We start from the raw sequence: 27,529 nt of genomic DNA on the forward strand, positions 1-27,529 counted from the left end.
GGCGCGCCCGGTGGGCCGGCGGCGGCGCTTCGCGAGCAGGAGCGCGTGTACGAGTGGTTCGGGCTGGGGCTGGGCTCGGCGCAGCGCCTCGAGTTTCTGTGCGGGCTGCTGGACCTGTGCAACCCGCTCGAGCTGCGCTTCCTCGGCTCGTGTCTCGAGGACCTGGCGCGCAAGGACTACCACTACCTGCGCGACTCGGAGGCCAAGGCCAACGGCCTCTCGGACCCGGGGCCACTGGCCGACTTTCGAGAGCCCGCCGTGCGCTCGCGCCTCATCGTCTACCTGGCGCTGCTGGGCTCAGAGAACCGCGAGGCCGCCGGCCGCCTGCACCGCCTGCTGCCCCAGGTAGACTCGGTGCTCCAGAGCCTGCGCGCCTCCCGGGCCGAGGGATCGCCGGGCGGCGCGGAGGACGAGGACGGCGCGGATGCCGAGCAGGACGGCTCCGGGCCGGAAGGCGGCAGCGCCGAGCCCCGGGCCGGCGGCGGGCTCGGCCTCAGGGCCCAGGAGGAGCTGCTGCTGCTCTTCACCATGGCCTCGCTGCACCCGGCCTTCTCCTTCCACCAGCGAGTTACCCTGAGGGAGCACCTGGAAAGACTCCGCACGGCGCTGCGCCGGGGCCCCGCGGAGGTGGAGCCGGGCCACTTTGCTGGCCCCAGGGCCCAGGTAAGGCGCGGACGCGTGGTGCGGCCACCCCCGGCAGCCTCGGGGCCCCGGCTCTCCAACACCCCAGACCGAACCTCGCTCGGCTCAGGTGGCTCGCGGGCCCCTCCCCTCGGCTCACCGCCGTAGTACGGGCTTGGTTTTGCCTTGCCGTCAGTCCCCCCCCCCCGCCCCCGCGCACACACAGACACCCGCCATAACAGAATGCTCTAGAAGTCTCCTCCGTGCCAGAGTTGTCACGGAGGGCATGAAGTTCTCGGTCCAGGGTTCTTTTTCGCATAAGGGTCTCGGGACGTTTTGGGCTTTGAGCATCCCTCTGGCACTAAGTGCTGGGGAAAGCGCAGCGCTGGGGGAGCCTGTCCGTCTGCCGCAGTCCTGCCCCGGGCAGCGCCTCCCCATGCGGGATGACTGGTGCGCCGGTACGCCTTTTAAATCTCTGCCTTACTCCTCGGTGAGTGCCCCAAAGGTGCCCTCCCGGGGGTGGGGGGTGGGGTCTGCTAGAGGGACTTTCTGTTCACTGTATATCTGAGTTGAAAGGGGCTGTCTGGGTCTGGCCCTGCTCAAACAACTTTATGTTCCCAGAAGAAATCTGATGTGGAGACCTGCGAATTTGACTCAAGTCAGATGAGCAAGAACGCAGATTGTCCAGCTAAAGACATCTCTCCTAGGGCAGGCTGGCTATCCCTTTACAAACTGTGGCATAACCTTTCTACTGGGTTTGTTTCTGCCCACAGATTTGGGACCAGGGGGTATTTGTTGAGTCTTTACTATAGGCAGAAGTGCCATTTTCTGAAAGTTGTTAAACGTCAGAGTGTAGAAGAGGACCCAGATAAACCACTTGTGGCGAACATTAAAGATGAATGTTTTTAGAGCCACGAAAGCAATCTGATAATCTAGGCCCAATAAAGTCCTTGAGAGTGACAGTTTAACTGGGGAGAGGGATAGGTTTCAGTTAAGGTAAAGCTACATACAATAAGCTTATTTTCTTGGATCACAGTCTTTTAAAATATATTTACGTTGGATGTCGTGCTTTTCAATATATGTGGTCTTTAGAATGATATAGCGGAAAAGGCGATTTTCCCCCTTTGCTTAAAAGTTCATTCAACTTAGATCTGCTGTCAGTCAACACCCTGGAACTAAAATTGGGCGTTGTATTTCTCTAGTGGCTGTGTGGATTCAGTACCCGTGGAATCAAGGAATTTAGGGGGATTTAGAGATAATCTAGGTTGAGCCCTCTTTTTTAAAATGAAGCTTCCGTGAAGTGACTAACCCACGTTTCAGGTCTTACATTGTATCCAACTGAGATGTAGTAATGCTAGTAGCGCGCATTTTCTTGGTGAGCTTGTTTTTACTGTCTTCCAATGTCTGTTTAGTACTAGCATGCAAAGCGTCAGTAGTGATGGTAGTCAAGCCTACTTACTAAAATAATTCCCAAAAGTTGTCTGAATTCAGAAGTCTGTGTGCCACACAGCCATTAAATTTCGAGGAGAGAGACAACTCAGGAACAATGCTTAAAGACTTTTTAAAAATTTCTCTTAATGGTATATATAAAGATGACCTCAATAGAAGAGCTTTTATCATTTCATTAGCCAACAAGGATATCCGAATTCTGATTTTAATTAAATGCTAGGAGTCTTGAGTTCTTTTCTTTTTGAAAATATTGCTTGTAATGCAAGTGTTGGAAAGCAGCTAGACCAAGGGGGAAGATTCGCGCAGAACAGCGTACGTTATGAGATTTTTATCTTGACTGCAGTGCGTGGCCTTTTCTGGCACCCAGTGAGTGCTGGGAGGAGTGGATAGTCCTGTCGTTAATTTCAGCCCATCATTACATCTTAGTAAGTGCCCCGTGCTGCAGCCGTCAGTTGACCTAGGGGAGATAAATCATTGAGGATATGTGGACTACAGGTGACAGTGAAGGCTATTTTTAGACCCTGGTGGTGTGTTGAACGTTTTCCTCCAGAAGTAGCTTAGGGTTACCCTAACACCCGCGTTTTCTGCTTTTTAGAGTAGACCCGAAGCCCCCAGCTGCTCAGGCCTTGAAGACATGTCAGAGTATCCGGTTGTTCCCAGGCTGTCACGCCGGAGGCTGCTAATAGGAGTGGATAGATTCAGGTCCTGATTCGCTGCAGTCCAACCCAGCTGGCCCCCAGCTCCTGGGGAGGGAGGGTGCACCTCCGAGTCCGCATGAACGAGCCCGAGGCTCGCGCGTCCCTCGGGTGGGAGCTTCGAAGTGCGCCAGAGGGCCCGCGGTCACCTGCCACCACGGGCAAGCGGGCGAGGGCTATGGGGAGCGTCGCGGGGGCTCTTCCCCTCCCCCCGCCCTGCAAAATGGCGCTGGGGCGCCCGGCCACGTGACTGGCGCCGGCCACGCCCCTGTGAGGTGGGCTCCGCCTTTTGGGTCGCCCCTCGGCCTCCGCTGGGTGAGGAGGGAGGAGGGCTGGCGCTGGTGAGGTCCGCAGAGCCCGGGTGGAAACCACGTGGGTTGTGCACTCCGGGAAGGTTGGGCCGTGACAATGACACTGTGAAAGGGAGAATTAGTTTGGCAGCATTTTATTCTCCCAGAAGTAACCTTTCAGACACATGGCATGCGACTTTTTAATTACCATTTTTCTTAGATTGTCTAATGAAGTTCTTTGGTGCTCCAGTGTATTTTTATCCATACTAAATGGATTGTTTTTCTTTAGCTTTTCTATTTTAAAGTAAGCATGTATTAACCCAGAATAGTGTGCCTGTCTCATGATTTGTATCCAATCCCTGATAGGAAGCAGACTCTTCTAAAAACAAAACAAAAAAATACCCTAATGATGTTTCCTGGTGGAACGTGTGCTTTAATGCTAATTTTATATTAATTATATGCTCTCAGGAAACCCTTGTGGCGTAGTGGTTAAGAGCTACGGCTGCTAACCAAAAGGTCGGCAGTTCGAATCCACCAGGCGCGCCTTGGAAACCTTATGGGACAGTTCTGCTCTGCCCTATAGGGTCACTATGAGTCAGAATCGACTCGATGGCAACGAGTTTTTTTTTTTTTTTAAATGCTTCCAAGTTGACCAGGTCCCGCAAATATTTAGTGACATATCATGGTTATGACGTTAATAGTTGAGGTAACAGTCAAGCCCACAAATTACCAGGTCATGTTAGAAAAATGGAGGAAGATTCGACAAGTATTTTTCTACTTTTAAAAGTAACATTTTTGTAATATTGCCACAGTATTTCTTTGTGATTTGGATGATTTTGTAGTAAATATTAAATTGGGTTACAATTTAAATGTTGATTTTGCTTTTAGGAGGCTTGTACATAAATTTCATGTTTTTCAAAACTGGGTAGCCAGTGAAAATACTCATTAGGTAGTATATATATATATGCATACATATGTGTATATAACTAGGAAATAATACGCAGTTGATTCAGTTATGTTACATAGTTACAGAATTACATGTATAGCATAACTGAAAAGACTTGATGTTAGAGACAGGTTCCTTCCTATTAGGAACCCAAATTATAAGTGGTGTGTTAGCAATAGCAACAAAAAACTGCATATGTATTTTAAAAGATGCCATCTGTGTTTCTCTAGAGGTGATGTTTTCAGTGTCCTCAAAACTTGGTCGATTGGCTTGATAAATAGTGCTCGTGTTTAAATAAAAGATATATACTGTAAACTTTTAATACCCGGATACATGATCACTTGTGTATTAGTGTCATTTGAACTCAAAAAAGTAAAATGTGAACTCAGTATGATTTGAACTCAAAAAAATTGAAGTAGCGATGGGTCTTTTACTTAAAAAACTCAGTAAAGTTAGTTTAAAAAAAAACTGCAAAATTGCCACTTTGTATATGGTAATTAGCTATATGATAATTGTTACACCAAATACTTCAACTTGTTTATTATATAATACAAATAATATATTAGTAGTGTTGGGACCTGGAGAAGAAAATTTTTCAAGAAGTTTTAGCATAAATGCTCCTACTCTAAAATAACCTGAATGTGTATGTGGCAACCAGAATCCTAGTGCACATTCAGCATGCTAAAGAACAAAGACTTAACTTTCCTATACATTTTTCTCTGCCTCTTGAAAGAGAACTGACTTGAAATGAGAGGGGAAAGGTTAGTTGTCAGAATTTCAATTACCATTGTATTTGGCACTAAAAAGTTGTTTTTTTTTTTTTAATTGGTAAAACTGTATATAACAAAACATTGGCCGTCTCAACATTTTTTACTTGTACAATTCATTGACATTAATTACGTGCGTCATGTTGTACAATCATTGCCACAATCCATTTCCAAATTTTTCATCGCTTAAAAGATAAGTAGAACAATTCTAACGATCATAACGATTGTGAGGATGGCACTGGACCGGGTAATGTTTTGTTCTGTGTTACATAGGGTTTCTATAAGTCAGAATCGACTTGACAGCACCTAACAACAGCAGCAACAACCAACAGTGATCATTACCTCTAATAATTACTAACTGATTTAATTTGCTGGCTTCTGCTGGGACATAGGCTGACTATGAGTTGGAATCGACTTGACGGCAGTGGGTTTCGGTTTAGTATCTCTGCAGCGGTGGGAGCTCTTGAGAAGGCTTTCTTCTCTGTTAAGTGGAGACATTAACAGTACTTAGATTAGGAATATTAGGACAGAATGAATAAATACTGATAGAATAATGTCTGGTATGTGGTTCTCAATAAATATTACTATTATAGGTAAATGTTAGGCCTTATTTGGAAGAAGGTATTGGAGGAGTGGGTGTAGCATCTCACAGATTGAGAGTGAGGAGTAGAAATAGCTCTGTCTTCTGTAGGAAATTTTAGGTTGCTTTGGCTGCAGCAATGAATAAAAGTAATTCAGTTATAAAAGCTCCTTTTGGTAGAGTCTTTTAGAATATCAGAGTTAAGTAGTGATTATTTTGGGAGCAAATGTGAGTTATTAGGTATCCTTCTCCAGTTACTTACGTTTTTCTGTGCAATGGTTTTCTCAGGTAAGGAGAACTTGCTTGTACCTTTGTAGGAAGGTGGGAGGGGTGGAAGTGGAAAGGAAGTACGTACGTTTTTTTCTTCAAGTTAACTATTTTTCTTTCTTTTTGGGATTTTTTTTTTAATATGAGGAAGAGACAGGAAGTGGGTTATAGAAACTATTAAGTTGTAGAGACTGTCAAAACACCTTAAAGAATGATCACTTTGTTCATAGAGCACTAGACTTGAAGGCTTACATTCTAGCTCTTCCAGTAGCTTTGTGACATTTACCAGAATTTACCACTGAAATCCCGGAGCCTCAGTCTTAATTTGTAAAATGGGGATAACTTTTTTATGAGGTTATGGTGATTGGATTACTGAAATAAGATACTAATTTACATACGGTCTTGAGCACAAATTCTCTGTTAAGAATGGTGCTCAGTGCATTTTTTTCCCCAGAACCATCCAGATTGTATTATCAGTTGTTTTCAGGAATGCATTTCCTTTTTTTTTTTTTTTTTTAAAACTTAATAAAAATCCATAAAATTGAATATTTTTATTGTTCTCTATTAACCATGCTTCTAATTAGGTTTAAGTTCAGGAAGGACAGGTAGTTGAAAAGGCAATACAGCCATGCGCTGCATAATGTCCATTCGGCAATGTCCGACCTCATATACGTCTGCGAGCCCATAAAAAAAATTAAAGAAACACTTCCAGATACACTAAAACATCTTTAACATAGTAATACAGTAATAATAATGTTTTGATGCATAGCAAAGTAGCACCCATTTGTTATTACAAGTCATTGTATTTACCTCAAATTTTTAATATAATAGGCTTTAAAGGGGTTGGTTCTTAACTACAGGTCGTAAAGTAAGTTGGACGTTCCTAACCCGGACACTCCTTTTATATAATATGGTGTTCACACAACATTCAAATCGCATAGCGTCCTTATTTCATAGAAGGTATTGTGGACATTAAGTGACGCATGACTGTATTTGAGACAGGTTTATTTTGGAGAAGTTATTTTTGTTAATAGTTACATTGTAAAGATCTGGTATGCTACAGATAAAATCAGAGGAAGTAATTCTCTGGGTCACATCATTAAAATACATATTCTTATATTGCATTTGGGGATGGGAATGGGGAAAATACATATTTTGAGTTTGGATTATCATTAATTCCCATCAACCATAATCTACTTAATTTTTATCCAGTTTTCATATTTATCTAGAAAACTATTCTGTAATTTAAAGCAGTTTTGTAGTTTTAAGTAATGCAGTTCTTTGTTAATTCAGAGCACAGACTGGAATTCATAGATAATTAAGGAATCTTTTTTATATAGTAGCTATTAATTTGGCTTATTTTTTTTTTGACTCATTTAGTATTTTTGTCCTTTCATGAGAAATGTTAATTTTTTTTTTTTTTTTTAAGGTAAGAAAAGCAAAAATGCCTGCATTGCCTCAAAGCTAACGGGTTTAATTTTATTGACTATATTTTTTCATTATGGAGGACTGTGTGTAATAATACTTCTTTTATTTGCAGAGAATGCTTTGTCACAAAAGCCTCCTTCATGCAGTTACTTTTTTTGTTCCTATCTGTGTAAACAATCACTCTAGAAGGGAAGTGCCTGATCATGTGTTTATATTACAGGTGATAGAGCTGCTAGGCTCTTGGTAGTCCATTTCCTTCTGTTCTTCCTATGCTCCAGGGAACACTGGCCTTGAATTCCCTTTCTAAATGTCTTAGTTGACACACACACACACACTCTCACACACACACACAGACACACACACACGTGTTTTATGCTCATTCAACAAATAATTTCTTTGAGGTCAGATTTAGGTTTCAGAAAGGTCACTTTGGCAGTTACTTAGTCTTTGTGAGTTTCAGCTGCTCAGTGTCAGGTAGGGATATTATCACCATCCATTGCATATAACTGTCATGAAGATGAATGTGATGTTTATGAAAATGCTTTGTAAACGAATGATATATTGTTTAGAGAGAAAATAGCACAATTTGGTTTCAGTGGATGAGCACAAAAGTAGAAGCTTGAAGAGATAATAGGGATTGTGTTACAGAGGGACTTGAAGGTCAGATGAAAGGAATAGGTTGTCAGTAGGTTGCAGTAGGAGCCAGTGAAATCTTGGGTGTATGTCTGTGGTATGTAACTCCCTGAATGTCCACTGTTGCTTTAAACTTGCTAGTATGTATAAAAAGAATGCATCATTCATTGATTTAAAAAAAAAGAAAAATCTTCCAGACTCATCCACTTCTCTCAGTGGCACCATTATACTTGTAGTCACCTGATTTGTTTGATAACCTTAATCCTTAATCCTCACCTCCCTCATATCCTGAATCCATCCTTTCATCATCATTCTTGCTGACACCATTCTCTTTTGAGACTTTATGCCTAGACTTTTATAGTAGTCTCCTAACTAATTCCCCTGCTTTCCATCTTCCTCCTCTTATCTATTGGATACCACTGCCAGATACATCTTTCTAAAGCAATATTTTCATCCTGTTACATTTTCTTCCCATGATTTTTGGAGCGTGGCCTCTGATAAGTCTTTGGACTCAAAATCCCTGTCTCCTACCTTTCCTTTACATGTTCTACTTTTTGTTCAAGGCTGAGCTCATGTCATCACCTCTTGCACGATGTTCTCTGGAATTTTCACTGTGGCAGCCTTCTCAAAAGATTTATTTGCCACCTCTGAATTCCAATAGCACATATTTTCTGTGTTCCAATTTTGGTAGCTCTTTTATACTTTGTATTTTTAATATATAACTGGCCTTCTCTATTAGATTTTAAGTTCTCCAAATGCTCAGGCATCACATCTCATTTTTTTTGTCTTTGTTGGATGTATCTAAGTGTTCAATCAGAATTACCCATGGGTAGGTTTTTCAGATATAGCTCTGAAAAATACTAATGTGATAAATTGCTTTAACTAAGATTAAGCACCTCAGGCTGTGATTTTTTTGTTTGTTTTGAATTATACATATCCAGTTATTTTATAAAAATATTTGCAACTATATCAAACCCAGTAGCTGTTCTGTGGGAGAATAATATAGCAGTCTGCTTCTGTTTAACATACAGCCTTGGAAACCCTATGGGGCAGTTCTGCTCTGTCCTGTAGGGTGACTGTGGGTTGGAATCAACTCAATGGCAATGGATTTTGTTTGGTTTTGATATATAGTATAGGTACAGTTGCTTTGGGAATAATAAAATACGTTGTTTTTTTAGGTAAAAAGCATGGAACAGTGTAGATTTGAGCTGAATCTTCAATGGACGAATGCTGAGTATTTGTGTTTATTAATTTTTCAAAATCATACCATATGTGTTTCTTAAGTTAACTTTTGTGTGTATAGAGTGTATAAATTGGTGCAAACCTAGTGGTGATATTTTGATAGGATGGAAAAAGTCATAAATTTCCATTTTCTCATTGTTTGGATAGTTGTCTGTAGGGATCCTATAGTGTTTCATCTCCCATTCATGATTTGCGTGAGGGACAGTGGGGAATCAGATGTGGAATTGAGATAGTACCTTGTTTGTGATTAGAAGTAATTAAAAACCTACTTTGGTCACTGAAGTGAGCGCTCTTTACAATACAAGAGCACTCTTTATAATTTTTATGTTTCTTGTTAGGAATGTCTAAATTGGGATACTTAAGTAACATAACTTTCCTGTGCCACAGTTGATTTTTGTTTTGTGTATCAAATGATGGGAATTCACTAGTGGGCCTAGAAGGGACAGCATGGTGACATGTGAACCAAAATGTTGTGTTTGGAAAGCAGTTCCTTGAGAAAGAGGTCATAAGTACAGAGGGGTTGCCCAATGAGAGAATGGTATTGTGAGGGATTTTGCTAGTTTAGGGGAAGGTGCTTGTTCAAACAGGTGGCATTAAACACAGGTTCTAATGCAGTGTTTCCCAACACTGTTTACTGGTCTGTGTAAATCACGTACTGCCAAGAGTTCTTCTCAGACTTCATAAGCTTCAGTTCCTATATGACTCCAAGAATGTTTCTCCAGTGGAGGAGAAGGCTCTGCTGCAGGAGCTACAAGTACTGGCAGTCCCCAGAGCTATCAGCTTCTGAGCCAGGAGCTCACTTCCTATGAAGGACCCCTCGCGTCCCCTTGCTCTCATCTCCTGTGGGGTAATGTGGTGAAGGAGAAGACAGAAGATCATAGGTGGGCTGGGGAGGAGATACGTGCCTTCTCTAGGTCCTCTTGTGCTTATGCTCATGGGTGTGGAACTGTAAAGATTTGAGGGCTATTGGCCAGGGATGTAGCAATTCCTGGTTCAACTTCTAATTCCTAGGGTAAAAGAGGAGAGAGCTTTTCCTTTGTGTGGTAAGAGAGAAGGTTGATAAAGGGAACACAGATGCTGGCATGAAAGAAGGGAACCCCCAGGAAAACCCCCAGGATTGGTCTAGGCTAGGAAGCCATTACCACTACCCCTTTCTGGAGTCTATACCTCTGTAGTTTCGTGATCCAAGTACGGAGTTTATATAGTCCACCAGTCCACCTATCAATTAACAGATGGTAATATTTAGTTTGAGAACAGCAGAAGCATGAAGGGAGTTTTACTAGGAAGACACCCAAAGCCAATTCTTGGGTAAAAACTGTTGCCCTCACTTCCATTCTCTCTTCTCCTCCCACTCTTTTGCCAGATCTTCCTTAATTGTGCAACCTACAAGTTCAGTTCTCTAAAAAAGACAATGACATCAAGAATTTTATTTTTTTGATTTATAATAAATCCAGAAAGTTCTAAAGAAAAAATACAGAGACAGTTATAGTGAAGCGTTTCCCTCCCCCATCTTGTTTCATCTGCCTAGTTCCCGTCTGTCGCCACTCTGCACAGGTAGGCAGTTAGTTCACAGATGTCATATTAAGAAGAAGTTGCATAGCTATTATTGCAGTGGCCAGGTCTGATTTATGGCTACAATGGCAAAGAGTGTACACAGAGTTCAGTAAACTGCGTGACCCTGCCCCTCACTCCCCACATTTAATCACCAAGAATGTATTTGCCCATGCTCTAAGAAAGTTGATTCTGCCACACTTTTCTTGGTGAATCACCTCATATCCATATTTCTAGTTAAACTAAACAGTAAATGCGCTACATGGGAAACGAGTCTAGGATCATAGCAGAAATCCACATTATGCTGTTTCGGAGCCGTTGATTCGTTGCTCTTTCCCTTCTCTGAACTGTTATGTCAATTTGGTTGTTTGCAGCACAACCTTCATACATTACCAGACTGTGCCTTTTAAAAATCAGATGCTGTAGAGAGATTTCAAGGCAGCCTTTGGTTTCCATTGTGCTATTTCATTGAGTAGAAATGGAACAAACGGCTGCCTCTTCTGCCACATCCTCTCAAGTAAGGAGACAGGCAGTATGTAATTCTTAAATTCTCCCTGGCTTCTTCCCTTCCCTTCCACAAAAATGGATGAAATTTGACGTCTTAGTAATGTTTCTAATAATGAATTGTTCTCTAACATTCAAAGCAAAACTTTCTATGAATCTTGCTTAAATAATAACATATACTTTAGCTGCTATTTTGACTATTTAGAGAATTTTAAAATATGTAATAGTGTAACAAATTTCCCAAAGTTTAGTGGTTTAAAGCAGCAACCGTTTTATTATTATTACTGGCAGCCTTGCTGTTGTTTCTCACAGCAGGTCAGGAATTTAGAGAGCTGACAGTGAGGAAGGCTTATCTCTGCTCCAGGAGGTCTGGGCACAGCTGGGGTGACTTGCTCAGCGGGGCACTGGGTGGCATCTGCCCCCTCCCTCCCTACGTGGTGTCTCCAGCATGGCTGTCTCAGGGAATTGCGCCACTTATATAGTGGCTCAGGACTCCAAGAGCCAAGTGTTCCATGAGGCCCAGTGTTATGGTTTGGATTGTGTCCCCCAAAATGTGTGTCAGCTTGGCTAGTCCATGATCCCTAGTCTTGTGATTGTCCGCTGTTTTGTCATCTGATGTGATTTTCCTATGTGTTGTAAATTCTACCTCTGTGATGTTAATAAGGCGGGATTAGCGACAGTTATGCTAATGATGTAGAACTCAATCTATAAGATTAGGTTTTGTCTAAAGCCAATCTCTTTTGAGATATAAAAGAGAGAAAGGAGCAGATACAGGGGAATCTCATACCACCAAGAAACAAGAGCCAGGAGAATAGCACATCCTTTGGACCTGAGGTTTCTGCACTGAGAAGCTGTTATTGTTAGGTGCCATTGAGTCGGTTTTGACTCATAGCGACTGTATGTACAACAGAACGAAATGTTGCTCGTTTCTGCTCCTAGATCAGTGGAAAAGATGACAAGGACTTTCCTCCAGAGCCAACAGAGAGAGAAAGCTTTCCCCTGGAGCTGGCCCTAAATTCCAACTTCTAGCCTACTAGACTGTGAGAGAATAACTTCTGTTTGTTAAAGCCATCCACTTGCGATATTTGTTATAGCAGCACTAGATGACTAAGACACCCAGCCTGCAAGCCTTCTTGTGACCTAACCCCAGCACTCCTGCAACATGATTTCCATCACATTCTGTTGATCAAGCAAGTCTCTAAGGCCAGCCCAGATTCACAGGTTGGAAAATTAGATTCCACCTTTCAGTAGGAGGAGTATCAAATAATTTTTGGGTATCTTTTAATCTACCACAAAAAACTTAATGGAATGGTGTTATTATATACTAATGTTGAAATTATAAATCTGATTAGAAACTTGGTGAGTATGAACACTTCTAAAGAAGTTAGTAAATTTAGTAAAAAAAAATAAATAAAAATTAAGAAACTCTTCTGCTTTGTTTTTATATTGAGACTGCCTTAGTTTGGGTTTTATAGTCTACATCAAAGGAGTAGGGGAAACATTTAGAATATTGTTAGATGAGCTAAAATAAACTCTACCTACCATTTGACCTTTACTAACAAAATAAGTTTACATGAAGCAAACGTGACCTTTGTTCTAATGGTGTTTTCAGAGAAGAGTTTTTTAGGACTGTGCAGCTACTTGACTATTTCACAAATGTTTCCCACATTTAAGAAATCTTCTCGAGTATTATATAATCATGATGGGCCTGCACGTGTAAAAATTAACTCTCAGTAGTCCCAGGAGTGAATGAGGTGGCGAAACTGTGTCCAGATCATCTGAATTACATGACATGTAGATTTTTGGCTAACCAGTAGCTCTTAGAGGAGGCAGGCTCATAGGACAGAAAAAGCTTTATCTCAGATGAGTTGTAGCAAGGAGAAGGGCCTACAAATACTGATGCTTTTTGTGTTCCTGTGCATAGTTTTACAGGCTTAGAATTTTTAAACTGTCTTTCTAATCCAGTTAGAGGAAAAAGTCACTTTTCATTTGGTCCAGACACTTCCATCTAACTCAGCTTTGTAAAGTGCCAGTTCTGGCGTGTTACTGTATTGTGTTTTCATGGGAATCTGAACTTACAAGAGAAATTGGGTGTAATTCCTCTCTGAGATTCCATTAAACCAGCAGTTCTCAGATTTTATAGCACTCTTACCCTACTCGAAGTAAAGAGAAGCATATATGGCATGTGAAAAAGGGAGATAGCATTCCTAAGCAGTCATTCACTATTGAGTAGTAAACGCCATAATTCTGATCTCTGCAACTCATGAGGCATTACGTGTGCTTCTAAACTTAGTCAAAGTGATTTTGTAGCATAGATACATGCTGGGGGAGGGCAGGGAGCAATTAGCAGATATTTACGGGTTGATAAACTTAGTCCTTGGATAGGGACTTAAATCCATTTTTCTCCCTAGCTTATTAAAAGAGGTTTTTTCTTGTTGAATTGTGTTCTTAGGGTAACTTCAGATTTTAAAAATATGATTTTGATCATGAAGCAAACAAAGTACTTTCTCCCAGTTGTTCCAATATAATCTTTGTGGGGGCAACATAATGAAACTATTTTTTTTTTTTTGCATTTTTTACATTATTTATATTTGAAGATGTGTGTTATTTTTAATGTATCAACCACATATAAGCAATGTAGAAAATATTCTGCTTTAAGAAATGGCTGAACTATTGTACTAAACTTCTTCCAATTAACAAAACTACTTGAGAGGGTTAGCTTGTTTTATTTATACTGATTTTTAAAAAATAAATGTTATTGTGGTAAAATATATGTAACAAAATTACCATTTTAACCAGTTTTGTGTGTGTGTAAAATAACCATTTTATTACTCTTACAAACTCTGTGGTTTGGGAGTTTGGGTTGGGCACAGTGGGGATGTCTTTTTCTTCTCCATGATGTGTGAGGCCTCAGGTGGATAGACTCAAATGCTGGAGGTGACTTGAATAGTTGGGACTGGGATCATCTGAAGGCCTCATCACTCATGTCTGGTACCTGAGTGGGATGATGCAAAGACTGGCCTCAGCTGAGACTGTCCGCTGGAGCACCTATATATGTCCTCTCCATATGGCTTGGGCTTTTTGTAGCATGGCAGCTAGCTTCTGAGACGGAGCATTCCAGGAGAACTAGGTAGAAGCTGCATGGCCTTTTTTGCCTACATATGGAAGTCAGTCACTTCTTCTGGTTACAAGAGAAAGATATAAGGCCATCCCAGATTTACGGGGCAGGGAATTAGATTCCATCTCTTGATGGAGTGATGGCAAGATCACATTGCAGAAGAGGCTGTGGGATGGGAGATATTGTTGTGGCCATCTTTGGAAAATACATTCTGCCACAATTTGCCCTCTGTCACAATAATTCACATCCTTTCCACCTGTAAAATACACTCACTCCTCCAGGTACCCTCCCCACCAAAGTTTCATCTCACTGAAACGTTAGCTCAAAGTCCAGGATCTCATGATTTAAATCAAGTCTGGTTGTGGCTGGGGTGCCTCAGGTGGGATTCCTCTGGTACAGCTGCTTGAGTACAATTCTCCATCCAAGACCTCTGAACTGCAGAGATAAGTTACCTGAACCCGCACATACCCAGTATATAGTAGTGATAGGATAGCTGCAATAGACAACCCTCTTCAAATAGAGAGGGAAAGAAGGGGAAGTACCTAGTAGTCTTGGTCCATTAACCAAAAATCAAACCAGTTTCCATGAGTTGATTTCCGACTCATGGTGACCCCTGTGTGCCAGAGTAGAACTGTGCTCCGTAGGACTTTGAAGGCTGTGACCTTTCAGAAGTGGGATCGCCAAGTCTTTCCTCCAAGGCGCCTCTGGATGAGTTTAAACCTCCAACGTTTTGACCAGCCGTTGACTGCCCAACCATTGGCACCACCCAGGGACTCTTAGTCTTAGTCCATAGTTGTTCTGAAATCTACTTGGGTGCTAATTGCTATTTCCTTGATTAGAGCCCAGTACTGCTCCTGGGAATGATTTTTTTGTGGCCCTCTGCTTTGCCATCTGAGCTCTTAGTTCTGCCTTCTGAGTGAGCCTTCCTTTTTCTGTACAAAGCAGCCTATGTTTTCAGCTGAGAACTTTTCTCAGCCTGCTTCCTACCCATAGATGTTTGGGGATTCAAAAGTCTCTCCATTTTTGCATTATCTCTATTTCTTTTGGAATCCGTGAGTGTGGTACACATGGTTAATGGGCTTGACCACTAACCGCCAGGTCGAAAGTTTGGGTCCACACAAGGGTACCTTGGAGGAAGAAGGGCCTGGTGATCTACTTTGAAAAAAATCAGCTATTGAAAACCCCATGGAGTACAGTTCCACTCTGACACACGTAGGCTTACCACGAGTCAGAGTCAACTCAATGGCAACTGGTTGCTATTTTTTTTTTCTCTTAATTTTATTTTGTTGTTGTTGAGAATATACACAGCAAAACATACACCAGTTCAACAGCTTCTACATGTACAATTTAGTGACACCGATTACACTCTTCACATTGTACAACCGTTTCACTTCCTTTTCTGAGTTGTTCCTCCCTCTTAACATAAACTCGCTGCCCCCTAAGGTTCCTATCTAATCTTTCAAGTTGCTGTTGTCAGTTTGATTCCATATAGATAGTTATTAAAAGAGCATAATGCTCAAGGCAGACATTCTTTACTAGTTAAGCTAAACTATTGTTCAGTTTTAAGAAGACTTCAGGGAATATTTTTGGTTTAAGGCTTGAAGATTATCTCAGAGCAATAGTTTCAGTTGTTCATCTACCCTCCATGGCTCCAGAAAGTCTAGAGTCCATGAAAATTTGAAATTCCATTCTGCATTTTTCCCATTTTGATCAAAATGTTCAGTAATGATAACTGGGCACCATCCAGTTCTTCTGGTCTCATGGCAAAGGATGTCCCATGAAACCATGACCCTAAACCTCCAAACCAAGGAACCAAGTCCCATGAGGTGTTTGCTTGTACATAAGCATAAGCAGCCTCAGTAGCTGTTCTTCGTTGTTATTGTGAACATATCTATCACACAACTTTTGCCAATTCAACTTTTTACAGGTGTACAACTTATAGCAATTACAGTAATGAGCTGTGCAACCCTACCCTTAATTAATTTTTTTACCACCATTAATCCCCTTCCCCCTTCCTCCTGCTCCTGGTAACCACTAATAAACTCTGGTCTCAATACGTTTGCCTTTTCTTGTCTTTTTATGTAAGTGAGTTCATACAATATTTGTCCTTTTTTAATTGGCCTGTTTTGCTCAGCATAGCGTCTTCAAGCTCCATCCATAATGTAGCATGAACCAAGACTTCATTTCTCCTACTGAGTAGTATTTCATTGTATGTATGTACTACATTTTGTTTATCCATTCATCTGTTGATAGGCATTTACGTTGTTACCACCTTGTGTCTATTGTGAATAGTGATGTAATGGACATTGGTGTACAAGTCTCTTTTTGAGTCTCTGCTTTCAAGTCATTTGGGTATATACCTAGGACTGGAATTGCTGGGTCGTAATGGTAGTTCTATTTTTAGTTTTCTGAGGAACAGCCACACTGTTTTCAACAACTAATGTACCATTTTGCATTCCTACCAGCAGTGGATAAGGGTTCTAGTTTCCCGACATCCTCACCAACATTTGTTGTTTTCTGTTTTTTGTTTTTTTTTTTTTTAATTTTAATCATGCTAGTGGGAGTGAACATTTTAACCGTTTTTAAGTGTACACTTGATGACGTTATTTATATTCACTATGTTGTGCAACCATCACCGCTGTCCATTTCTAAATGTTTTTTAATCACCCCGAACAGAAACTCAGTACCGCTTAAGCAGTAACTCCCCATTCCCCCCTTGCCGAGGCCCTGGTAACCACTAATAAACTTTTGTCTATATGCATTTGCCTATTCTAGATATTTCATATAAATGGGTTCGTGCAATATATGTCCTTTTGTGTCTGACTTAATTTACTTAGCATGTTTTCAAATATAGTGGATGTAAATAACGTCTGGTGCTGGACTGTTATTTGTTGGGAGGTTTTTGTTTACTGATTCAGTTTTTTGTTATAAGTCTGCTGAGATTTTCAATTTCTTTTTGAATCTGTTTAGGTAGTTTGTGTGTTTCTAGGAATTTGCCCGTTTCGTCTAGGTTATCTAATTTGTTGTCTTACAAGTGTACATAGTATTCTCTTGTAATCCTTTTTATATCTGTAGTCTATAGTTTAAAAATTCCAAGTGAAATTAAGTCAGACATTTTCATTTCTGATTTTAGTTATTTGCATCTTCTCTTTCTCTTTGTCAGTCTAGCTAAAGGTTATGTTACACTGATTTTTGAAGTACTTAACAGCAGTGTCAAATTTTGGGAAGTGAAGTCTCTCTTAAGCAAATGTGGTTTTGATTATATGGTCTGGGTTAGGATATACATGTTTTTATTATTGTTTGGGTGAATTCTTATTTCCACATTTTTATCAGTATTGAAAATTGGTGAATGCCCTCAGGCTAAATGTTTTAGAAGTTAGATGTTGACTTGAAAGGTCCATGTTTTCCTCTTTAAGTGGCTCTAGATAGACAGTCATTCCTTCCTTGGAGTTTTAGGGGAAGACAAACTCTAAGGTTGAAGCTTAGCGTTCACAAGTATCTAATAATGTGCTTTATTCCCAGAATAGAGCTGTTAACTGGCAACCCATTTCCCTTTATCAGGCCAGGATGCATGATTAGAAAGCAGAACAAAATGCTTTAAATTGAGATTCTTGGGAAGTTTAGGGCCTTCTGTGTGCCTCATTTTTTACACACATACACACACACACACACACACAAACACAAAATCAGTGTATATTATCTGTTGCTGATTTGTCAAATTGTAATTGGTTCTTGAAATAGAGGCAGTTTTGATATGAGTAGTGTTTGGGGATTCTGAACATGAAAGGGGATAAGGTATGAGTTATGATAGAGAACTGATACAGAGAGATGTTTTTGGCCTACCAGTGTGTTATTGTAACTTAATATACATGGCAGCGCCTGAATTCTGGAGAGCTGTTTGTAAGATTATTGTGCTCTTCATTATTCCAAGCAGCAGATCTCTTAGGAGTAAAACTTATTCCAGTTCACTAATGATTGGCTAAGCAAGCTCAGTTAGGTTTAGAGTATCCAGTCAATATTAGATGGCTTAACAATAGTAAACTCACTGTCCATATAGAAAAAGATTTGGCATGTTTTGATGAGACTTTTTGTAAAACTATCTTTTTCCTGACAAAACATCTCGTTAGGCTTTCACTAAAAACAATGAGTACAAATTGTATAATTTAAAAAATATAAATGCCCTTTCCTATGGGGCAGTCGTGTAAAGGGTGTGTTCCTTCAGTTCTGGTTCATTTTAGTATAGAATTGACATCATTGGCAACTCTGAATTATGCAGTTATTTTATGTCCCAAGAAAGCTGGGCCTGTAAATAATTGGTAGAATATTACTTTGAAATAAAAATATTGATACTTTTCCTTTCCCTTACTGCTCTGCACTTTGTGCCTTTCGGCCGTTAATGTGTAATCACCTATTTGATCTCTAAAACTTGTTACCAACATGGTTACTGTTGAAGGTATAAGACTCTAGAATTTTAGTTTATTTTTATGGAATTTATTATTCTTAGTCTGTGGTGTAGATTAACACCCCTCTTTCTCATCTAGAATGATTCTGCTCATGGTGATTACATGCACAGTCACGAGACCAGTTTAATAGAACAAGCCCCAATACCTCATGATGGACTTACTCTGGCACCTCATAGAGCTCAGCAAGAAGGTATGCTATATTTTTTGTAAACTTAAAGCATCAATAGACCAAAAGATTGCAGGGTAATATGTACATTGACTAATACTAACTCTTCTGTCTTCTATCAGAGTAGAGAAATCCTACTGGTCCTTCTAGGTCTGCCCTCTGTGTTCCTTCTCTGCCCCCACAGCACCTTGGTCTTTTAACACTTGCTTGATTCTGCTTTGTATTGTCCGTGTCTCTATGGCTGTATCTTAAACCTGGTTACGTGCTGTTGGAGGGCAAAGACTTTCATGCTCCTAAAGTATTTAGTATTGTGCTTTATCTGTAGTATGCTCAGTGTCTGCTGAAAAAAGTAAATTTTACAGAGGTTCACTCTAAGAGAGTGCATAAATTTCCTACAAGTCTATACTTCCTGCAATAATGCTGTTTCCAAGAGGACTGGAGTGGGGAAATGAAAAGACTGCCATCTAAAAAGAAAACAGTTCAAATATTCTCTTCTCCTTGGATTTGGGAAGCGCATTAACCTGTGTGAAGAGGATAATGGGAATGGGAAATGTAGATTGCTGTATGTGCCTTAGAAGCCCAGGGTACAATAAGTACCACATCATGCTCAGTTGTAACAGTTGTGAATTTATGTCACTGCCCCCTTTGTGGGAGAAAGATGTGGCAGTCTGCTTCCATAAAGATTACAGCCTTGGAAACCCTGTCGGGCAGTCCTACTCCATCCTATAGGGTCGCTGTGAGTCAGAATTGACTCGACGGCAGCAGGTTTTTTCCCCCTATGTGTCCTTTGAGTCTCCATAATAATCCTTTTTGTGTAATACATTTTATACATTTAATGCATTTTCCTCATAGAGGGAAAACAGGGATGATGTTTAACGTTTTAAAAGTGTACATAGTTACCACTTCTGTTGGAGACTTCACCACCGTTCTCCTTCCTATCTCTCCAACCAAAGTACTTCAGTCCTAGACTGCTTCAACTAAACTCATTGATTGTGTGTGTAACCTAAAGCACAGTTTGGTTTTACAATGAAGGTCCTTATTTTTTAATGAAAATATCTTCGAAAAACAACTGTAAAGTGATAACTACAGATGATTTTTATTATATTCCTAGCTTTAAACAATGTATGTAATAACATGCGTTTTAGTTGTAATTAATGAGGGCTAGAAGGTCTCCCATTATCATCCATTCCTCACCACATACTGTTTTACTCATCTTGATTCTGATAGATAGCAGCAGGTGGAGCATATTGAAATGGAGGCTGAAGGTATAGCCATGTCCCCATACTTTGTAAGGCCGTAATAGCCTTTTGTACTAAGACAGGCTGGGAGTTGACCAAAAAAAAAAAAAGCCATGAAGTCCTTCACCCTTAGCCTACTGATTGTAGAAGTAGAGCTGCTTTATTTCTGAAGTAGATTAGTTTAGAAGGTTCTTATTTAATAGCATCTTCTTTAAATAATAGAAAATCTTTTGAAAGCAGCAGACCAGCCCTCTCCCGCTCGGCCTTTATAGCATTGCAGCAGTTCTGAGGAATTCTAGGCTTCTCACCTGGCTTTGGGATTCTCCTCAACATTCTGACCTAATAAGGGAAAATTGTCCCAGAAGCAGGTCACCAAACATTTTATATATTTGGAATGTTGGCAGAAAATACTGATAATGGTATCACCTTAGTTTATTATGAATGTCTGCTTACCTAAAAATTTCTGTACCTTATACTGTGCCCCCTTTCATTGCCTGCCTTCCATGATCTATAACAATCCTATTTCTTCTGTACTTTTGTGACTGTATATTCTACTTCATCTGTTTTAACTTTTTCCGCTAGGGCGAAATGAATCTTCCCTTTTCTTCCTTATTTCCTGCTCCACCGAATCCAGTGGCGGCGCTGTTCTGTTCTGTCGTGTTCCTAACTCTTCCCTGTGACCTTCGTCATATCCGTTATCATCAATCTCTGACATTACCTCTCTCATTATTGAAGTACTGTTTCTTCTGTTTATACCCTGTGCAACAGTCTTTCCTTCCTAAGTTTACACTTACCAGATTGGCTCTTTTCAATTTGTAAAAAGATTCACTTCCTAAGTTGATACTTCTACTAAAGGAAGTTTCAAATGAGTAGGTGGGGGATTTGTGTATTTGCTTACATCATAAATAAGCTGATTATTTGTCTAGTTCAATTCAGAGTAATTGTGTTTAAGTCTTGAATGTAATTTATCACTGCTATTTTAACTCTACAATAAATTGTGAAAAATGTTGGTATAGTGAACCTTCATAGTTCAGCATAATGTTCAGTTTGTATTTACATTAAGGGTCACGTTTGAGAAAAACAATTCTTAAATTCCTAGTTTGACAGGAATTTCCATCAGTTTTGGTGTATTATTTTTGAGTGTTTTTTCAATTAAAAAAGCTAAATGTTTTATCATTTATATCTATTATGTATAAATAAGTGAATGAACCATGTTTAGTTAAGCCTATAATGCTGTATTTTTGATAATCCAAATAAACAATTTTGAAGATTATCATCTAGAAAAATTTTCTTAGTGCAGGCATCTTTTATTATATATCTTTTCTGTCTCTGGAGCTTAACAGAGTGCTTGAAACTACTTAGGCCCTCAGCATGTTGAATAGATGTTGAAAAAAATTGCTTCGTGGATGGTTGGTACATTGTTCTGCTTCTGTGTTTTTATTTCATGATTTAAGGCCACTAATAAAGACAAGGTAAATAGCTTAATTGTTAAGCGTTTGTCAAATTACAGGGTTGCTTTAGGTAACCGAAAGTTGTATCCAAACTCTGTAGAAAAAGTTAAGTGTGCTTTTCTTTCATTTCAGCTGTACACATTGAGAAGATAATGCTGAAAGGAGTCCAGAGAAAAAGGGCTGACAAATATTGGGAGTACACCTTCAAAGTAAGCTACTTGATCACCTACAAAAAGATATCTCATATCCTATGTTAAATGAGCTTCTGGAAAGAATGAAAATTGACCTTTGGGAAAACGTATGGCAGATTTGCTAATTCAAGAAGAGCTACGTATGTATGTGTGTGTGTATATGTACTTACACACACACACATGTGTGTATATATATATATATACATCCCCTAATTAAAGGAGTGAATTGTTTTTAATATACTCTGCATAGTTTGCCAAGTTAAAAACTTTTTAATTGTATCACATTAAAATTACTCTGAAAATGTTATTTAAAAAAAACAGAGCCTTAGATTTAGGGAGACAATTAAGATGTAAGATGTACCTTTAAAAAGTAGACATTTTCACCAGTATTTTTCAAGCAAGATTGCAGGCACTGTTTTTCCTGGCATTGTTTTCCGTCCTCTCCTTTCTCTCTGACGTGTTTATTCCCTAGCCGTTGTTGCCTGTTTTCCTACCTGTAACTGTTCTCCCATCACTCTGTCCTTCACACTATCTGTAGCCTAAAGCCCAGCTCTCATCACATTACTCCCAGTGTACGACTTGTAGTGTCTCCTTACTGCCTGTTGACTGCAGTGTGAATTCCTTACCTCATCTTCCTCATTCCTCCCTGCTTGGGCCTCATTTCACCTTTTTAGCCCTTTCCTGCGTGGTTGGACTGCACACACTCTGAAGCTATGGAATGACATCCCATTTCTGTGCTTCCTCATTTCATTTCCTCCCCCAAAGGTGTTGCTAGCGCAATTTCGGCCGTACCTCTATCATGGAGTCATTCCTGACCATTCAACACAATGTTTTCTCGTTCATCCATACCCTTACCACTGTCGTATCTTTCAGGTGATCATCTAATTGGGTTACCTGTTTCATCTTCCCAGTAGATTTTCATCTGGTAGAGAGCAGGAATCTCTATCCTTGGGTCATCCCACCATATCTGACCTCCTTAGGACATTTGATGAATGAATTTCAAAACTCCGCTTCTGCTTTCTGGGAGAAAATAGCCTCAGCTTAAGTTCTCATCTCCATGTGCTTGACTTGCAGTTTTGTACCATGTGGCCCCAGCCACTGACCCTCCTTCTAATGCCAAAGCTCACAGGCTCATTCTCCCTAGGTCTTTGCTTCCCCTTGACCTGGGCTAATGTGGCTCTCCCTACTTTTGCACCATGCCCTACTCATGTTCTTTGAAACACTGATCACTAATTGAAAGGCTTCTGTTTTGGTTTACTTTCCTCTGTCTCCTGCGCTGGGCTGTAGACTTAGCAGATACTTCAACTATCTTGCCCATTTCTGTGTCCCCTATACTGAGAACAGTGCCTGACTCAAGTAATGTTCATTGAAATGACAAAAATCACTTAAGATATGTGCCAGTTAATAAAGATTTTTGTTTTGAGGCTTGCTAGATAAAGTTTTCTATATATTTTAAAGTACCTGATTAATTATAATAAGTTGGTAAAGCTTAGATATTAGTATAGCTCAGATGTTTAATTGTAGGGTGGAAATTATTAGGGGGCCACAGTTGAGTCCACTGAATTGAAAAAGTACCCAGGAAGCAGGGAGGCATGGTAGATTTCAGTCCTGGCTCTTGCCTTTACTTCGGGCTGTACCTAATTAAGTTCACTTCTTGTGAGCTTTAGTTTCTCCATCTGAAAACGATGATGATTGATCATTCATGCCCCACCTTCCTTAATAGGATTTCAGAGATTTGAGATAGAGATGAAATCTCTTTGTAGACCATAAATCCCCTTAGAAATACAATATGGTACTGTCAGAGGGGGCAGTAAACTCTAGTTGTTTCTCTTAAGATTATGTATTTAATGAATTCCAAGACATAGAATTTTTGTCTTTTCTTGGACAAAAGTCTACACTGCCAAAGTGCCATTTTGGAATCCTGCAGCTTCACCAAAAGGAACTTGAGACCTTTCCTCTTCTCAAATATTAGTAAAACATAGCCCACATTATTTGAAGACTGCTTTTTTAAAAAACCGTCCTATTTGAAGAGAATTATTAGAAAACTTATTTAAGTAGAACATGTCGATGTACAGTTAATTTTAACAATATTGAAGAAATCATGAAAATGCTAGATTAACTTTTATTATAATTTCTAGTTGTTAATAAAATTTAAGATAAGGCCCTCTGTTTTGATTCATGGCTTTTTTACTAGTTAGTTCTCGCCTGAGGAATAACCATATGATGTGTTGTGTGTGTGTGTTTTTTTTTTTTAAATCAGGTAAATTGGTCTGATCTTTCAGTAACAACAGTAACAAAAACCCACCAAGAACTACAGGAATTTCTACTGAAGGTAAAAGTATAGATTTTATTGTTAAAATGGTTTTAACATAATAAATAGAAACCAGAAGCTTCAATGCCAAAGCAAACCACCAGGAAAATTAAAACACTTGTAATAAAGCTTGCTTAGAACTCTCCATGAAATTAGCTGTAGAAGATGTCATAATATCTTAAATGTAAGTTTTACTATCTTACATTACCAATTTAAGGAAATGGTGAAGGGTTTCCCACATTTTAAGAATTGAGCCTTGTTCCTAGTTCCTTGCTAAGATATGTATTGTTGGTGGCTGCTTTCAAGAGTACTTCTAATGAAAGAATGCATCTGCAAAGTGAGATGAGGTCTGTTTTCACTGGCTCGTAGCTCTCGGACTTAACAGCTATTCAGCCCCCTCTGATAACTTCCTTAAATGTATCTCCGTTTCTTCCTCCTTTGAGTTACAGCTCCCCTCCTTTCCCTGGGATAGAATCTCTAAACTTTTGGGAATAAGACTATGATGGAAACATCTTATACAGACTTACAGAGATGAACGATATCTTACATCATTTTTTTCAAACTATCACCTGTTTCTTTACACTAATTTTATTTTTTTGAAAAATGTATGGGTAAAAATAAATATTAAATATTTCTCAATAAGCAGGTGTTTTTAAATTTATTGTTATTAGGGAGAGAAAGCAGAAAGTCCAGGAACAGGAAGCATTCCCACCTCAATTACTAACTTTTGAGTAATGAAATGACATACTTAATGAGCCTGTAACATTGGAATTTTTCAGGATGGGCCTGGTTTTTAAGTTGTCTGCTTGTCACCATAAGTGTCTTCTGTTCAGATCATGTGTGCCTGTATTCATTCTTAAAGCTGAAAGAGACTTTTTCATCAACTTGCAGAACCTTGAGCAGCACATTAGAAGCTAGCTCTCTGAGGAGCGGATGGTTAGATATACTATCAAAGTGTGTGTTCAACTGGACTTCTTGTCCTTCCCTCTGAAGGCTTTGGGCCCATGAGATAACACCCAGGCACAACTTGAATAGTTCCACTTTCCTGTGGCTCCTTTTAAACTAGGCTGAGAACTCCTTCACACACTTGAAGTTAATGACCTTATTGCATGTCAGGGGGAGGAGCGTTCATTAATTACAAGTCACCAAGGGTGATAAGCATGTGAAGTGCCGGCTTTAAGCAGCTTGGTGAGGAGGAGAGAGTGGCAGAAGGAACAGGCTTATGAGCGCTTGGTGGCACCTGCTGAACTCGCAGCCATGGTGGTAACTGTAAAAGTGCCAGAGCAGAGTGTCCACAGGGAAGAGAGTGGCATGGAGTCAAGGCAGGAGCCTTCTGCATGGCAGCGCACCCCACAAAAAGAGAACTCCTCTTGGCCCGTGTTCTCAGTATTGAAGAAATTGAAACGGGGACTGCTGTACCCTCTACCCCCTGCCACACACACACACACACACACACACACACATTTTTAAAATCTCTTCTACTTATTTCTGACCTTTCCATTTCTTAATAGAATACATTTGTCAAGGTTTAAGGGCAAGTAATTACAGCTTTGGAAATCCTGTGGGACAGTTCTACTCTCTCCTGTAGGGTCACTATGAGTTGGAATCGACTTGATGGCAATGAGATAGGAATCAAGAACAGGTTTTGTTTGGGTTAGAGAGCAACATGCTTCTGTTTCCCTTCTGTTGCCTTCTCCATGACGGAATTCTAATGCTGTCCGTTAAATTGCAGGAGATACAGAGCTAAGGCTGGAATTTCTTGGAATGTGGAGTTGGGCACGATGGTTTCCAGTGCTGACACCTGTCTAAGCCAAGCTGCTTAGCACCAGGTTGCGGGTTGGGACATTGTTTACCTGGAGGAGCACACGTGGCTGTCCCCTAGCCTGGGGTCTGCACCAAACATAGTCTCCTTTCTCCTCTTGGGTTTCCTTAAGCTCCAACCACTGTATATCTTCACAGATACCATTTTTTTCAGTCACACCATTTTTCTAAAAGCTTAGATGCTTTAAAATAATACAGCCACAAATAAGTAATTCATGCCTCAAAATTACGATAATTTATGGTCCCCCTGTAGAGCCAACATTTGAATGTAAGTATTTTTCTAAAATAGGATAAATGATTTATCAGGTAATATGAAATAATCTACAACATTGTGTTCTTCTACAAGCTAATTGCCTATTGCACAATATCCTTTCAAATTTACTGTTAACTGTATTTTCCTTTTTACCTTCTCTTAAAATCATCTACAAAAGAGCAAAAACTGCCCTTCTGACAGCCTGTGCAAGCTAACAGTCTTTAACTTTTGTAGGTGCTGTCTCACTATACTTCTAGCTTGCCATTATCTGGAAGAGTGTCTGAGTTTGAGATCAGGACTTACCATTTTTTTCCCCCATATGAATAGCAGCCTCTGCCCTGCGCATCCTACCATCTCCCCCTACTTTATTTTTCTTCTTAGCAACTGCATCTGACATACCATCTATTCTGTGTCTCATCACCAGAGTGTAAGCTCCTCGAGGGCAGGGCTTTTGTCTTTCCTTCACTGCTATATCCACCGAGCCTAAAGCAGTACCTGGGAGAGAGTAGGAGGTTTGAGTATTTGTTGGCTCCATGTATGAATGAAGAGTGTTAAAAATACTACATTGTAATGAGTTTTTGTAGGTAGCTCTCCACAAGGCCTCAGTGTTTTTAAAGAAACGCATGTGATAGCTAGGTGCAAATACTCGTCACGTCCTCTGAGATTGCGTGAAGGCTGAGCCGAGGCCCCAGAGGTGGGAGGCTGGGTGTGCTGAAAGTAAGGTCTGAGAGGTGAGGAAAAACAGGTGACCAGAATATAAAAGCTGTATTTTTAACAGATATGCCCTCCTTTAGGACTGGAAATTGAAGATCAAAAACACTTAAAAATAAGTCAATTTGCAAATATTTATTATGGATCAGCACTCTGCCCAATAATGTGAAATATATTACCTACTTGGTGAAAATTTATGTATTATTGCCTATATGTGTTTAAGAAGAACTATCAGTGTTTGAATAGTTGAGATAGACTTCTCCACTGAAGTTGCTGTGTTACTCTGCCGCCTCTGGGGAGTCCTGAGGTGCGCAGAAGACAGACATTATGTTTCCTGATGGAGAGAAGTCTATACTGGTTCAGTGTAGGGCCCTGTGTCGTTAAGATTTGTAAAAGAAACTGCTTCTGGATGGTTAATGTGGGCAGGAGGCATTTACCTTCATGTTGTTGATCTGGTTTGCAGCATGTTTACCAGTAAGTAGGAAACTTAATGTTGGACATTGTTTGATTTTTTTTTTTCCTTCCTCTTCTAGCTTCCAAAGGAATTGTCTTCAGAGACTTTTGACAAGACTATCTTAAGAGCGCTGAACCAGGGTTCCTTGAAAAGGGAAGAACGGCGACATCCTGATCTTGAGCCCATCCTAAGGTAGCCATTTCACTGATGCCATCTCAGCAGGCACGGATGCGGAAACAGGCAGTCTGCGTGAACTCAGTGGGTTTTCAGGCGGATCTCAGAGATTCCTTCTTTGGAGTACTTTTTTTTTACCCTTTATGACAGAATAAAACTGTCCCATACGGTTTCCTAGGCTGTTACTTTTTTTTTTTTTTTTTTT

At 40.2% G+C, this 27,529-nt stretch overlaps 1 protein-coding gene across 3 annotated transcripts in view; it reads left to right on the forward strand.

The window, feature by feature from the left end:
- The first annotated feature begins 14 nt into the window (after window positions 1–14).
- The window catches only part of ZCCHC2 (zinc finger CCHC-type containing 2), a 54,556-nt gene continuing 27,041 nt past the window's right edge, over window positions 15–27,529 (forward strand). Inside the window, exons 1-5 of one of the 3 annotated variants that reach the window (XM_004379277.1) lie at window positions 15–663; window positions 18,633–18,744; window positions 21,542–21,618; window positions 23,861–23,932; window positions 27,230–27,342. In XM_004379277.1, the coding sequence (XP_004379334.1) occupies window positions 529–663; window positions 18,633–18,744; window positions 21,542–21,618; window positions 23,861–23,932; window positions 27,230–27,342 (509 nt within the window). In that variant the 5' untranslated portion in view covers window positions 15–528. Of the gene's footprint in view, window positions 664–902; window positions 1,112–12,183; window positions 12,195–18,632; window positions 18,745–21,541; window positions 21,619–23,860; window positions 23,933–27,229; window positions 27,343–27,529 lie in introns of those variants that run through there. The other 2 variants (XM_023734008.1, XM_023734009.1) reach the window with 2 other exon arrangements.

Source organism: Trichechus manatus, unplaced genomic scaffold (genome assembly GCF_000243295.1).
Source record: "Trichechus manatus latirostris isolate Lorelei unplaced genomic scaffold, TriManLat1.0 scaffold00063, whole genome shotgun sequence".
Classification (NCBI taxonomy): domain Eukaryota; kingdom Metazoa; phylum Chordata; class Mammalia; order Sirenia; family Trichechidae; genus Trichechus; species Trichechus manatus.